Genomic DNA, 15,252 nt, shown 5'->3' with positions numbered 1-15,252 from the left:
TGAGTATAATTTACGCCGCTGTTAGCAATATTACAGCAATATCATGGCAGGGGATACCAGAAATGGGCCTCACACATTGTACCCATGTGGGGAATCAAACGCGGGACATCGGCGCGACGAGCGAACGCTTTCACCACTAGACTACCCCACCGCCCGCGTAAAATAAGACACCATCAAACACAACTTACTTATGTACATAGATGAGGAAGGTCCGGGGTTAGATCCCCGGCCGCGTCATACAAAAAGACGTTAAGAGATGGTACTTGTTGTTACCCTGTCTGGCGCTCGGCATTAAGGGGCTAAAACAAGGACTGGTCGACTCGGAGTCAGTATACTGTGTCTGAGTGGGGTATTCATGTTAAACTGCGGCATGGTATCTCAGTGAGCTAGCACTATAAATCGGCATCAGTCCGGACTAGTACAAGCAGCCACACACACACATACACGTGCATGCACGTCGCTATATAAGTGCAATAATCTTGGATGCGACGTTAAACCCAAATTCACCTCACCTCACATAGTAGATGAACATACAAAGTCACGGCTAACCAAGTCTGTCACGAGTCTGGAATTGGGTGGCCCAATGGTCTAAGGTGCCGCATTTTCTGCCCTATATCCAGGCGCGAAATGCGCGTGTCATGGGTTCGAATCCCATGTTAGACTCGTTCATGGTCTTACGTCTGTCGGCTTCGTGGTTGTGGTGCTACACACCTAGATAAGGCTTCCTCGCATTGTGCCATAGTTCCTAGTTGAGTGAGTGAGTTTGGTTTAACGCCGTTTTAAACAGTGCGTATGTCATGACGGATCATATTAATGGAGGAGGTAGACACAAAGTGATGGAAGTCTTAAACGTCTATCACGTTTGTGAAACTCACGAGCTTGGCTATGGTGTATTCCGGCTAGACTAAAGGACGCAACTCTGCTCTGTGGTTTCCATCGAACAGATGGCAAGAACAGTTCCAAATTAATTGTATGCAGAATTGTTTAACTTGAAATACATTAGGAAAGGTACTTACTACGAATGAATATGCATACATCAATATAATTATAATAAACCGTGTTCGACTGAATACGACTACAACAATAACAAGAATCAATTATTTACCACATGTATTCCCCTAACCCTGACAACCTTGGAATATCGCCGGACATATATCGATATATCGAGGTTACGCCAATACATATAATACGAATTTATATACAGGTACTTGTACCATATACAAGTATTCTTCAGTAAGTACCGGTGTGTACGAGTGAATATGTTCAATACAATTTCCAAATTAAGTAAATCATTTCAAAAGGCATATAAAACTGATCTTAATTATAGCTTGAAATTGCCACGTTCTGTCTGTGAGTAACCGCAGACGTGTTTCGGGACAAGCGACATTTCATCACCCATAACAAGACGAGTGAGGCCAGAAAGGCTTGAAGAAAATCCTACATCTAAGCATCAAGAACATGGTCAATATTTACACACACCCCTCAAAACCTTGACCCGAACGGCTCTCATATCCAACCCCGACACGCATGCGTAGACTCCCGAGTCTCTGAGAAGCATGTTGTTCTTGGTGATGGTCAAGTTGGTGACCATCTGAATCTTGCCGCCGGAGAACGCCGCCGTCCTGAATGTGTGCGTGGCGAAGTGGGGCTCTTGCACCTGGACATCGTCCTTGGTCCACTTGATGTGACCATTGTCCCCCTTATATGTACAGTCCAACTTCAGTCTGGAATGTTCCCGGATGTAGAGTGGTCTGTTGGGGTCCACAGACAGACTGCTTTCTCCTGCAACAAAACATTAAGATTGGGTTGAGTTCCTCATTTAAACTATGCATTCTTAATTATTCGGTGTCCAACCGTCAGGCTCAATGTACTAACGTCAATGTTTTGTCAGGGCGCCACCTCAACGACGCAATCAGTACAGCACCTGAACGGCGTGGTAAAGTGGGTAGGGCGGTCGTCATAGTTGAGGGGGTACGGGGGTAGGGCGGACGTCATGGTTGAGGGAGTACTGGGGGTAGGGCGGAAGTCATGGTTGAGGGGGTACTGGGGGTAGGGCGGGCGTCATAGTTGAGGGGGTACGGGGGTAGGGCGGTCGTCATAGTTGAGGGGGTACGGGGGTAGGGCGGTCGTCATAGTTGAGGGGGTATGGGGGTAGAGCGGACGTCATGGTTGAGGGGGTACTGGGGGTAGGGCGGAAGTCATGGTTGAGGGGGTACAGGGGGTAGGGCGGACGTCATGGTTGAGGGGGTACTTGGGGTAGAGCGGACGTCATGAATGAGGGGGTAGTTGGGGTAGAGCGGACGTCATGGTTGAGGGGGTACTGCGGACGTCATGGTTGAGGGGGTACAGGGGGTAGGGCGGACGTCATGGTTGAGGGGGTACTGGGTGTAGGGCGGACGTCATGGTTAAGGGGGTACTGGGGGTAGGGCGGAAGGGGTGACAGAGGATGTTAAGTGGAAGTACTTTCAACGATTTGGTTATCAGTTTATAATTTCGAAATAACCTATGCATACTAATCTAATATCTTGTGCAAAAGAACTAGTTAGGAACCACGCGCCTTTAAACCGCTGTTGACTACATTTGTAAGTAACCATTCGAGCCTATAATTGGGGCACGCATGGCCCAGCCGTCTAAGGTGCCACAATTCGCTTTGCAGAGTTACGTCCTTAGAGTACGCCAGAAATCTATGATCGTGGGTTCGAATCCCGGTTATGTCTTAAAGTTTGACAGGACCATACCCGTGCTCGTGGATTTCATAAAAGTGGTAAACGCCTGCATCACTTCGGGCTTACCTCCCACATTATACTGACACACCGAGATGTAACTGGAAGACTTTTCAAAGCGGCGTTACACCTGACTCACTCACTCACTTGAGCCTTCTATACCAAAGCAACTAAAGGACATAAACTATCTGAGCGAGTGAGTGAGTTTGTATAACGCAGCTATTTCCGAATTCCAGGTATATCGCGGCGTGTCATCTTGATCTGGAGGAAAGCCGGAAGTGATTACCACCTCTGCACAACGCTCACAGATGTGAGCTTCAAGCCAAACCTACAAGGTAATGACTTTCTAAGGTGTTTAAGGTGACGGTAACACAAAAGAAACAGGCTAGATGTACTGACAGACAAGCCTGAATCATCACGGGAAAAGAAAAGCTGCCGATGTTTTGGTAAGCCTCACGACAATGGAAAATACCAAAGATCAAATCACGGGGAATCTCGACTGTAAATATTGAACGTCAACACCAGATAATAATCAGTCTCGATTACCCGCCGAAACAGATTCCTCTTGGCGTAAAACGCAAAATAGCGGTGAAAAATATATGAATGGATCAATGAAACTCCGTGATCACACCAGGGTGTATAGAATAGGTCTTCAGCAACCCATGCTTGCCGTAAAAGGTGACTATGCTTGTGGTAAAAGGCGACTAACGGGATCGGGTGGTCAGGCTCGCTGACTTGGTTAATGCCTGTCTTCGATCCCAATTGCGTGGATCGATGCTTATGATATTAATCACTGGATTGTCTGGTCCAGACTCGATTATTTACAGACCGCCGTCATATAGCTTGAATATTGCTGAGTGCGGCGTAAAACAACAAACGACCCAACCAACCAACCTGAGCTAACGGTCGCACTTGCCTCTCACACATTTTGCGTCAAAAGGTAAGTGTTGGTTGTCTTAGGCCACACAGCGCTTCTCCCGCCGAATAGCGACGGCTTGTAAACAGTCGAGTCTTGACCAGACAATCCGGTGACACGAGAGCATTTAATGATTTTATTGAAACTAAAAATGTCAACAACTAACGGCTCCTCGCACAGGGCTCCAACCCTGCTGTGCAACTTTGAATACCTTGTACCAATGGCCCAAAAGTGTCCCAACGAGAACCAATAAGAAATCCCACGCTATGGGATTTACCGTTATGTTATTATGTATTAAATTACCGCTACACTTAGTGGCATAAGCCCAAACTCTCCCTGTCAGCATCCCCCCTCTCACTGAATCTGATACTCTTTAGCCATGATCTTATCAGTTGTTCCCCTGCTCCAGTGAAGCAGGCACGGTCAAGCTGGTCCCAGTTTGTTTACTTTAGGGCACTGATGGCGTGGGCCAGCTTGACACTCAAGAATTGAAACATAAGACTCCAAGACAAAACAGTGAAACTACAGTGACCAAATCAACTCTTTGAAAAACGTTTTGGAGGTAATAATTACAATAAAGTGTCTATTCACTGGAAACTGACATCCCTTGACCAATATATAAATCATGTTCAATGTGGTAAGTTTTTATATTTATCGGGTTTAAACCCAATTAGGCAATTCATTAGCCATTACTAATGATGGTAGTTTTGGGTTAGGCTCATACTCATAGGTATGTTAGTAGACTAACCCTTAGTCTATATAATTTTAATAAAAACCAATATCGCCAATAAATTGAAAAAGAGCCACACAGAGATGAGAGATTCAGCTTTTAGAAAATTTTATACTTGCTTCATGTTTTAGGGCTATACCATTTCAGTAAGGGGAAGGCAGAAAGGAAACTAAAAAGCTTGAGATTCTGTGAGGCAGACTAGTGTTTTAATAGTATTCTGTTCAACTTGCTCTTTCAGTGAAAAATTGAAAAATGGATTTATACTGGAGCAAATTTACAATATGTTCGCCACAACAAATAATGTTCAAAACTGTTTGACTGCCATGTACACACAATGCCATTTAGAAAGTGGTCAAATGTAACAAATAGTATATTTGGGATAACACTGGTAGTCAAGATCACATACTTTGTGTACCCCTCTGACAAGTGTATATTTGGCAGGGCTCCCATGGCCACTTGTCGGACTTTTAATTTTGTTTAAGCCTCGGTGGCTGAATGGGTTAGATCGCTGACTTTGTGTGCTGGCGATTAGGTGCCTCACTCTGGCAGTGTGGGTTCGAATCCTGGACGGGACTCAACCCGAAAAAGTACGAGAATCTGTACTTTGCAAAGAAAGTGTTATCCAAAATATAACATTTGTTACATTTGACCACTTTCTTAATGGCATTGTGTATTCATAGCTTTCGGCCATGGGAACAGTGCCAATTTACACTTGTCAGAGGGGTACTCAAAGTACGTGATCTAGACTACCAGTTGTCGGACTTTCATTTTTGTGGAAGCCTCGGTGGCTGAGTGGATTAGAGCGCTGACTTTGTGTGCTGGCGATTGGTGCCTCAGTCTGGAGAAACTGTACTTTGCAAAGAAAGTGTTATCCAAAATATATAACATTTGTTATGTTTGACTACCACTTCAGTTATTAAAAGGATATATTATATGCCTCAATAACCTCCTCAAAATCTAACGTAGCAATGTAAAATGGTTCCTCAAACCTTTTTGAGAATAATATGATGGGTAAAATTTTAAACTTTATAATTAGTGGGTTTACACTTGTCAGAGTGGTACACGAAGCTTGTGAGTACCATTTGTCAAACTTCCATTTTCGTCCCAGATGGGACTCAACTCCAACAATGATTACTAGGGTTTGCACTTTACAGATAAAAGTTTTATCCCAAATATGACATTTGTTACTTTGTACTTATTTATGTTTTAAATACTCTTTGCCATCAAAGTTAGAACAAATAGGGGTGACTATGGTATTTACATGAAAGGAAAACCAAGATGAAACTATTTCTATATAGTTTGTTTTAACTTAACTTCTCGTATCTACATGAATGTAACCAGAAGACCACGTGCACCAATTCCAGTACTGGGCAGTAACTTGATGTCCATTGCACCTGCAGGTTTATGAACACGCTTATAGCTCTTGAAAGATATTTCTTATTATGTCAAATGTTGAATCCAGTAAGTAAATACTGTTTCTGCTTCATGTAAAAAATCCACTTGATTTGTTAATTATGAACATTTGTTTTAATTATTCATCAATGTCTACTGTACTTTTGATGTTTTCGTACACAACTGACTAGATAAATGTTTCATGGCAAAAGAGTTATACTTTGTAATATGTCTTGCCTGCTTTTGAAAGCATTAATAAAGCCATTATGTTACGCACAATAAATTTAAATTTAAATGGGTTGTCTACAAGTTGACCAATAAACTTTCTTTTAATCTGCAGAACATTTAAATGTTTCGAAAGTAGTTTAAAATAACCAAATATCAATATTTTAAAAGAAGACAATTATTTTCTGGACTCACATACATGTCGTCTGCTACAGAAGAGCTTGTGGTCATTAATCAGATGTGACACACCGGGGAAGCTGGCAAGAGGACCCCTGCTGATAGCGGGAGTTTTGGGGGGACTGGAATGCAGTTAGCTGTTCCTCACTTTGAGGATTTCAGAGACCCTTATTCCACTAAGTGGCTATGTCACTGATGCAGCTGTTGACGGAAACTGACGAGGTGACGAGCGAGTAATATATGACTTTAAATGTACCAATCGAACCTACTGATATGAAAAGTTTAGTATCCCTTATACATCATTCATATGAGACCAACATCAACGCTTAGTGATATGTCGTTTATTAAAAACAATGGTTTGTCATGATAGGTGGCGAGTATTGACATGGACCAACGTCACCCCAGATGCTTGTCTGTCTTACAGACCCTGATACAAATATATCAAATACAACCCATGCAAGTCTACAATGTTTGGCAAGTCTAGATACAGTATTTAAAAATGAAGAGAGTCTCTGGGCTCCCTATTTTTATAGTCGTATTAAGATAAATGAACAACTGTTTTTGTTGTCCGATATGTTCATTTCAGAGAGTCTAGTCTACCCAGATGCCTTAAACATTACTTGCTCACGTATTGGTAATTCCATGGAATCAAGATTTCTCTATGGGAATATATATCTCCACGACAAAAAATACATGTAAATGTACCCATTAGTACCCATTCTCAATAGTTGTAACACAATAGAAACAAGATACGGACGAAAACGTCTAAGTCAGCAGCAGCCGAAGCATGATCGGTTTAAATCAACTCCAATGTGTACTCGTTACGCCGTGGAGGCAGCAGGTGGTCTCTGATAGCCGTGACTGCCACACAAACACACCAGTTGTTATGCTATGCCCAGCTGGGGGAGGCAGTGAAGTGGGTCTGTCGAGGTTATTGATCCTGAACTATCTGACTCACGAAGAACTCTATGGAAGCTCCATGTTGTGACAGAGTTTAGTTGGGAGTAGTGCCTGTTTGTCTCACTACTGGGAATGTGGCTTCATCACTTGCTCCATCATGACTCGGGTTTAGTTTATGTTTTAAGCAAGCAGTTATCTGTCATAGGAATTAATGTCAACAGAATTGTGTTGCATCTATTTGTTGCTCCTAACGGGCCACCGCGAATATTTTTAGCAGTAAAGTTCAAATTCTGTCATAAACATAACTGGTAAATGTCAACGAGACAACCAAGCAGTGACCATGGCGAAATACAAACATGATAGCTTTCATATAAATTTGATATACTGGTATTTGACAATGATACCAGGCAACGCCATTGTCAGCAGTTATCACAAAGTGTGTGCAACATGCGAGACATGCATGAATTATAGCACCACACAGTTGGGTTAGAGCTCAGCTTTGAACTGCAATGTCACAAGCAGGTGAGTGAGTGAGTGAGTGAGTGAGTGAGTTTGAACCCGCGAGCACGCATTAGGTCTGGTGCTTACAAACCTAGATACATAATCAGGGCTAACCGGGATTCGAACCCACGATCATAAGTTTCTGGCGCGCACAAGACACGCAACTCTGTACAGCAAACGGCGGCGCCTCAGACGACTGGGCCACACGTGCCCTCAGCGTGGACAGAAAGGCAGGAGGTTGGCGCAGATCTCAACATTGTGATAATGTAATCGTTACTGCATAATTATGGTTACAGACCTGTAATCATTAGCCTTGAGTCAAACCTGCCAGGGCCGACAATTTGCATCAGTGATGCCCCCCTTTGAAACAGCCACCCCTAAACAAATAACCTCTGAGGAATCTGTCATGTTCAATGACATGCACAATGTGGAAGGCCGTTAGTCTCGATAACTCTTTCAAAAACAACATAACTAGACATGCCCCTAGACCTTTGGGAAATGTCTTCATCCCCAAGATAACAGGGTTAAAGCCTTGTGTAGCGCAATGCACACAAGGTATAGAAAGTTGATATAACGGTATTTATAGTTTTTGGACATTCATATTTAAAATGTGCGTTGGGCGACTAACACTTACATGTTATTGCAAATGGTGTGAGCGAGGGGTACTGCCGCTAGAGGAAGACATCTGTTGTCACCACAGATTTTCATTGATCCATTCATATAAATTTCATCACTATTTTGCCTTTTACGCCCAGTGGAATCTGTTTGAGCAGATAATGGAGACTGATTTTTCTCCAGCTTTGGCATTATGGACACATTTCATAAAAAACCCGTCATACATTAATGAAGCGATGCTTTTCCACTATCAGGAACCATATCATCTCGATAAGCCACTTTGACGACAAGAATTCCGAGCAGCTGAAGTTGACCTTAGTGGCTAATAAAGAGGCGAGTAAAGTAGCTCATAATGTCAACTCTGCCTTCCTGTGATCCGTCTTTTCAGAACGTTTACATTAAATTTCCAATAATGATGCTGTTTTCATATGATTTCCATAAGAACATATTGATTGATATATAATAGTTATACCCTTGACATTTGCAAAGCCAGGATTTCCTACTTTGAAAAATATCTACCATAGATATCTATCTGGTATCTATAATTCCATTTCCTTGTCTCAAAGCGAACACTGACAACACAGTATCGATCAAATCCCATGTTCCGACTGCAATCACAAACAATGAGTCATAACAGATGTTACAACAAACACTGTACCATTGTTCAATGGTACAACAAACGTCAATAACAGCCTATTTCAGAAATACCAATACATGCTTTGCGCTGAAAAACCGTGCTAAATATATGCCGTACTTGCACACAAAGGTAACGGGCACCAGTTGGAAGTATTGGAGGGTCGTTTATGAATAAGCAACACGACACAAACTGATAAATCACGAAGGGAGTTAGTACAATGCTTGTCTGTGGAGAAGCATCACACTGCATGATGACCTGTTCCATAAGTACAATGGATGCTTGTCCCGGAGAACGTGCGGAGACATTTATACTGCTCGGTAATTTGATTGTTATGTTTTACTACAGCACTCTGTCAACGATAACCGGCCACGATGGAATTGGACCTTCTCAATGCCATCTCGGGATCAGTATAATTTGACAAATTGAAACTGGGCGTGTTACGCAACGAAAAAACATGGGCGTATCTCCATGTACAATCCAGGGCGTTTTGTCCACCTAAGGTGTGATATGGATCAGGTTACACCTGCTTCTTGCATTATTTCGAACCTGGAACTAATTTAGTTATCGGTTTCGTGAAATGTTTTGGTTTTTTGGGTGTAAATGATTCGACAAATTAGGCAATAACACCACAGCTAATAAAAGTTTGAATAATGTGCCGTTACGTACATTTGCTCATCTTCCAGACTTTCTTCAGAATTTTGGGTTTCAATAGATCAAGGAAGTGAATTATTAACACGATCGTATCTAAAATCTAAATCTAAAACTGATATTGCTGAATCCGATCATGACCAAAATCGTGACATCAGGGATGACTCTGTAATCTGAAATATTTATACCAAAGGTATAGACCATCAGGCTTACACTCTGCAGCGCTAAGATCAGCATCACAGACTTAGAATGGCGGACAAAAGAAAACATACGCTCGAAAATTGGATTTAACCAAAATTTACAAACGTTATCAAAACGTTAGTAGGCTGAAAACAGTTAAAGAAACACGTCAAAGGTAAGGTAAAAAACACCACTATGATACCCGTATCAAATAAATATACGGAATAACCATTTCTTGTTTGTATATTGCTAGCCACATGGGTGTAGACATTCTTTTGTCCGGCAGATAAGATGACGTGTTCAAGGGTTAACAGACATATTGTTAAAACTTTTATCCAGGAACTTGTATTCGTTTCAGTATATGCAAAATGCTGGTCTACAGAGTGAGTGAGTTGGGGTTAACGCCGCTCTAAACAGTATTCAAGTTTTATCGCGGCGTATCAGTTAAATGTGAGAGAAAAGCCCGAAGTCATGCAGGTCTCATACGTTTACCACTTCGGTGAAACCCACGGGTATGGGGCTGACAAACCTAGAAACATAATCGGGGCGAACCGGGATTCGAACCCACAATCATTGGTTTCTGGCGTGTCCAAGGGACGCAACTCTGCACAGCGAATCGCGGCGCCTAAGACGACTGGGCCACCCGTGCCCCAGAGGTTACACTAAGTGCATAATAAGCATTGGTCGAAACATCGTCGTGGGTGAGAGGCTATTTGAACAGTATTTCGGTTACACAACGTGTGAGTTCCAATTTAAGAGAAAAGTCTAATATGACATTGGTCGTAGATGATGGTGAAAACCCGGGAGCACGGGAAAGTGATGAAAGGCCAAGGGAGGAAGTAGGATTCGCACCCATGGATGGGGCATCTTGGCAGTAGGGTTGCATGTAGGTCTCATAGTCGTCGGAATCGACAGGTGTCCGATCACTCAGGTGTCTTATGTTGCCAATATTATTGCATGTGTTGGTTTAGAAAGGTTTCGAATTATTCAGTCGTCGGTTTTGACACACAGTCGGAATATTCAGGTGTCGGTTAACAACCCCTTGCATTAGTTCATTCCGTGCATTTCCATCAATGAATCAACTTGGAATTTTGAATATCAAAAATGACAACAACAGACACGAGGGTCACGAAAAATCAATGATATTGACTTTAAGGAGTTAATCAAACACACTCGGAATATGGCAATCGGAATAGGATGATTGATTAAGGAACATAGACACTCGGATTAGATTTCATCACCAAACACCATATCCTTTAAAAATATACTGAACAAAACAAATAAGGGATCATGAATATGTTGAATATGTTGAATATGTGATCAGTCGTCACTTCAAAAATATCCCCCAAAATATTAATGATCTCTAACATTTGTGCTCAGTGTAGTAAGTATTTTTCAGTGAATTCATGATACAATTTTGTTGCTGTGCCATAAGGTACAGCTTATAACACGCAGGCGTCAATCACTGTCGCCAACAAGACGTCACAACATGGGAGCAGATCCACATCACATATTGCCCCTGTCATGCCCGATGCGAGGTTTACAACACATAAAATGCTCAACGTGCTTCCCCGCGTTCCAGGTGTACGTTTCACAACAACACTAAGTTGCAGCTGTGCTTAATTGACATTTAAAGATCTGATAGCCTTCATTGAGATCAATTTTTCTTTATTCTGCATATTTGCCACACATCCCAGGGGCAAGGGAGCGATCACAGCACAGCTCGAGGTCACCGCCATCACATCAGACGAAGAACAGAACGAGAAATCACTGAGATAAAGACACAAAAACCAGGAATCTGAATCAAATATCAAAAACCAGGAAGCTCAGGGCTGAACAAAAATTCACCGTGGCTGATAGAAAGAAAACGTGCTTTCGATTAAGTTTGAAACGATGCAGTCATGTTATATGACTGAAAGAAAGCTAGAATCCCGTAGGATTGATCTTATAATGTCCTTTTAGCTCGTCTTCGTTGGACAATGCATCACCCTAAATTAGTGAGTTGAACATGTCCTCATTGAAGGAGACTTAAAGAAATTCGTGAAAGAGCAAAAAGGCCTTGGAACATGGGATCAGGGATGTATTTTGAAAATATCGACAAAAACATTTTCCAAAGACTAATGATTCATCTGAAACGAAGGCCATGACTATCCTGGGCGATGGATTTATGTCAGGGATGCTGTCATCGCCACCGACCGCCACGGATCTGCTATTAGCTCGATATAGAGGAAACTGTTCTGCAACTTGGACAAACAGCAACCCAAACACCATTGAATTACGAGACAAGTATTGGTGACATTATATCTAGTCTTTCGCCTGACACCGGAAGAGTTGAAAAACCAAAGACGATTTTTACAAGACAGCAAATCTCCTTGTAACGTTTATTAGCCCAGGCGGTACAGCTAAGGAAATAGTAGGGAGATGTAATGGTGTTTGAAGTGTTCTCTGATGAAGAGGTGAGGAGTCAGCACCGACCCTCCCCTAGTACCATGATGAGATCACAACCAACAGATTGTAAATCAATAGTTATTTCCTGTCGGCCCCTCTTCTCAATACATGTTAGTATTCTTGTCAATCAGGGTTTTACGATCGACCAAGTCAAGTGACATTACACACTAACGTTGTGGCCCAAAAGATCTGTGAGTGATCTCTTTTATTTAACCCCCAGAAACGTGATTACAGGCTTTATGATCATAAAGTAGCTGGGGTTCATTTTGACCAAGCTATGATGGAGTGCAATCTGGCGTAATCAAACCTTTCTCCCGGCAAATACTATAATCTATTTTTCTCTAGATAAAAGGTCTCACTATTTGACGTAACACCGCTCGTTTTGGTTCTGATAAGGAAACATGTAGTTTTGTAGTGAGTGATTGGGTGAGTTGGGTTTAATTCCGCTTTGAACAGTATTCCAGTTATATTACGCCGTGTCAGCTTAATGTGGGAGGAAAGCCCGAAGTGATGCAGGTCTCAGACGTTTACCATTTTGGTAAAACCAACGAGCAGAGATATGATGCTTACAAACCTGGAAACATAATTGGGCGAAGTGAGAGTCCTACCCGCAATCAGGTTCCTGGCGCGCCCAAGGGACGCAACTGTGCACAGCGAAATACGGAGCCTGAAATGACTGTGCCCCCACCTTACTAAGTTCTAACACAAATCGGCCGCTGAATACAATGTAAACGGACCTATTATTTATCTATTCTTTAAAGTACTTGTCTGTTCCTTAACTATTTCGACCTCCGCAAGAGATGTTCTATTTATATTCATTAAGTTTATATATATTAATTTAATAACTCATCAATCTATTATAAACATACGTCCGTGTTCCCTCATCTATGTTGTATTTATCTATGTATACTTGTATATTGGTGTTTATCTATTTATCTAGTCATTTCAACCATTATGTGACCTCGTGGTATTTAAATGTTTGTATATTGCATAGCGGAAATGGACCACTTAACCCATGAAATACCATGGATAATTTGCTATATTAGCATATGCGTTGTGGTATTCTGCCCATGGGGCTAAGCCGTGGGGTATTCCCTGTGAGAAAAACTCAAATCTGACCGTCTCCTGGTGACACTTGACATTCTCGTGTGTTGCATACCGTGCCTGATATTGCAGATCATGTTTATTCCAGGTGCAGCCAGTAAGCTCATGCATATAGGCATGTGTTATCTACGTCACAACAACGTACTCCACGCCATTAATCTGAAAACCGGTACAATATGGGATGCATAATTCATAAATCGCATAATCACAATGGGAAAATGAATTGTTGATTTCTCCAGAGTTCTCTGTAATGGACAGAATCAATACTTCCGATCTAGGTGGGAAAACAATATGCAACAATTTATGTTGTCTATGTTTTGAAACATTGTCATGCTTGAATGCAATGACGTTCAGTCACATCCATCACGACTTGCTTCACGTCTTTGATGTCTGTACCACTGAGGCTGCTTGGATGGAAGCGAACTGTGTGACGTCCAAAAGACTTCTCTGTGATAGAGGACGCACACGATGCTATGTGACAGCTGAGCAGGATGGGATCTCATTGGCTGTAGGCAAACACAACGACTCCAGGAAATTGGCACACGCAAGGACGCCATAAAACAACCAGCACGTAGATAATGGTGTGCTCAAAAAATCCTGCAGCCTGTCTCCGTGTGATCCAGTCTCTACCGTAAACGTTCAGGGATAGACTTGCACAACCTTCCAAGGCAAAAAAGTATTGGTTGAAATCATGATTTCTAGATTATGTAATAATAAGAACAAGTTGACTGTCCGCTTATCTAGATTTGCCTATTATTGGAATAGACTTACTAAACACACGTGGACTTATCATTCAGTACAGCCTTGGAGCAAGGCTAGTCCAGGGGTAATAAATACGCGCAACAAGATCCATCTAACACTTGCATGTGGGAGATTAATGTGTCTCCGCGTGTGCGCTGCAGCATGTGGTAACCAGGTATGTTCGAGAATTCGGTAACTAGTCCAAGTCTAAGGCCAACACATTTTAACATACTTTTGTTTCAGATGAAGATTTGTTTGGACAATCGGTCGAAAAGAAACAAAGGAAATACAACTAACTTCAAGCAGTTGATTGGCATATGTTTACGTTTGTTTGTATCGTTGTTTAATAGAAATATTCCACCTTCCAAACGGCGACCTGTAAATAATCGAGTCTGGACCAAGTACTACAGCGGTTGATATTGTGAGCAACGCCGTCGGGGTATGACGTCGCGCAATCAACCAAGTGTCGGAGTCTGACCACCTGATCCTTTAGGTCTGCAAGCCCTTTGGTATCGCTCGATTGCGTCCTTTGATATTCAGATTCCCATTTGGTGTTGACAGTGGACATACGGTCGATAGAATATTTTACTTGAACAATATGTGTCTATGATAAGCATTTAGTTATATATCGTTGAGTACATGCAAGATAGACCCGTGAAGATAAGGCGTAGAAAAGGTCTTTCAGCAACCCTTGCTTGTCGTAAGAGTGAACTAACGGGATCGGGTGGTCAGGCTCGCTGACTTGGTTGATGCATGTCATCGTTCCCCAATTGCGTTGATCGATGCTCATGATGTCAATCACTGGATTGTCTGGTCCGGACTTGATTATTTACAGACCGCCGTCATATAGCTGGAATATTGCTGAGTGCGGCGTAAAACAACAAACAGAGCCTTCAGCCTTCAACGTGAAATTCAGTGTCAGACATACTAAAACTACAAAGAAGGCTGTATGTCGGGAGTACAATACAACTAGTCTTTGAAAGGCATTTAGAAGTGACACACATACGGAAGTGTGTTCCTCATAATAAAGAAGTTGACATCCATACATTCTCTTCCTTACAATACAACTGCCTCATTCTCACGCACGATGGGAGAGACACACTGTCAGTATCCTGTTAGAAACGAGTCTCCGGTCAGCCACAAGGTCAAGAGCTGGGTCAAGAGATAATCAGTCCCCAGAGTCAGAGGTACAAATTAGATTAAAGCATCCCAATAGGAACAGAATGAACAAATAATACATGCGATTTATTAAGTTTCCTTACCGCGTGGTCACGCAGTGATTTCATTATGGTGTGATAATTCTGCTATAGACACC

The 15,252-nt window shown here is 42.2% G+C and overlaps 1 protein-coding gene across 2 annotated transcripts in view; it reads right to left on the bottom strand.

The window, feature by feature from the left end:
• LOC124142405 (hemicentin-1-like) overlaps positions 1-15,252 on the bottom strand; it is a 74,707-nt gene that overhangs the window by 21,235 nt on the left and 38,220 nt on the right. For both annotated transcript variants that reach the window (XM_046510860.2, XM_046510861.2), the window contains exon 3: positions 1,480-1,782. In XM_046510860.2, coding sequence (XP_046366816.1) covers positions 1,480-1,782 — 303 coding nt within the window. The remainder of the gene's footprint in view (positions 1-1,479; positions 1,783-15,252) is intronic.

Source organism: Haliotis rufescens, unplaced genomic scaffold (genome assembly GCF_023055435.1).
Source record: "Haliotis rufescens isolate VD_foot unplaced genomic scaffold, xgHalRufe1.0.p SCAF_1, whole genome shotgun sequence".
In the NCBI taxonomy this organism is placed as follows: Eukaryota; Metazoa; Mollusca; class Gastropoda; order Lepetellida; family Haliotidae; genus Haliotis; species Haliotis rufescens.
This window is presented reverse-complemented; position numbering and strand designations above follow the sequence as displayed.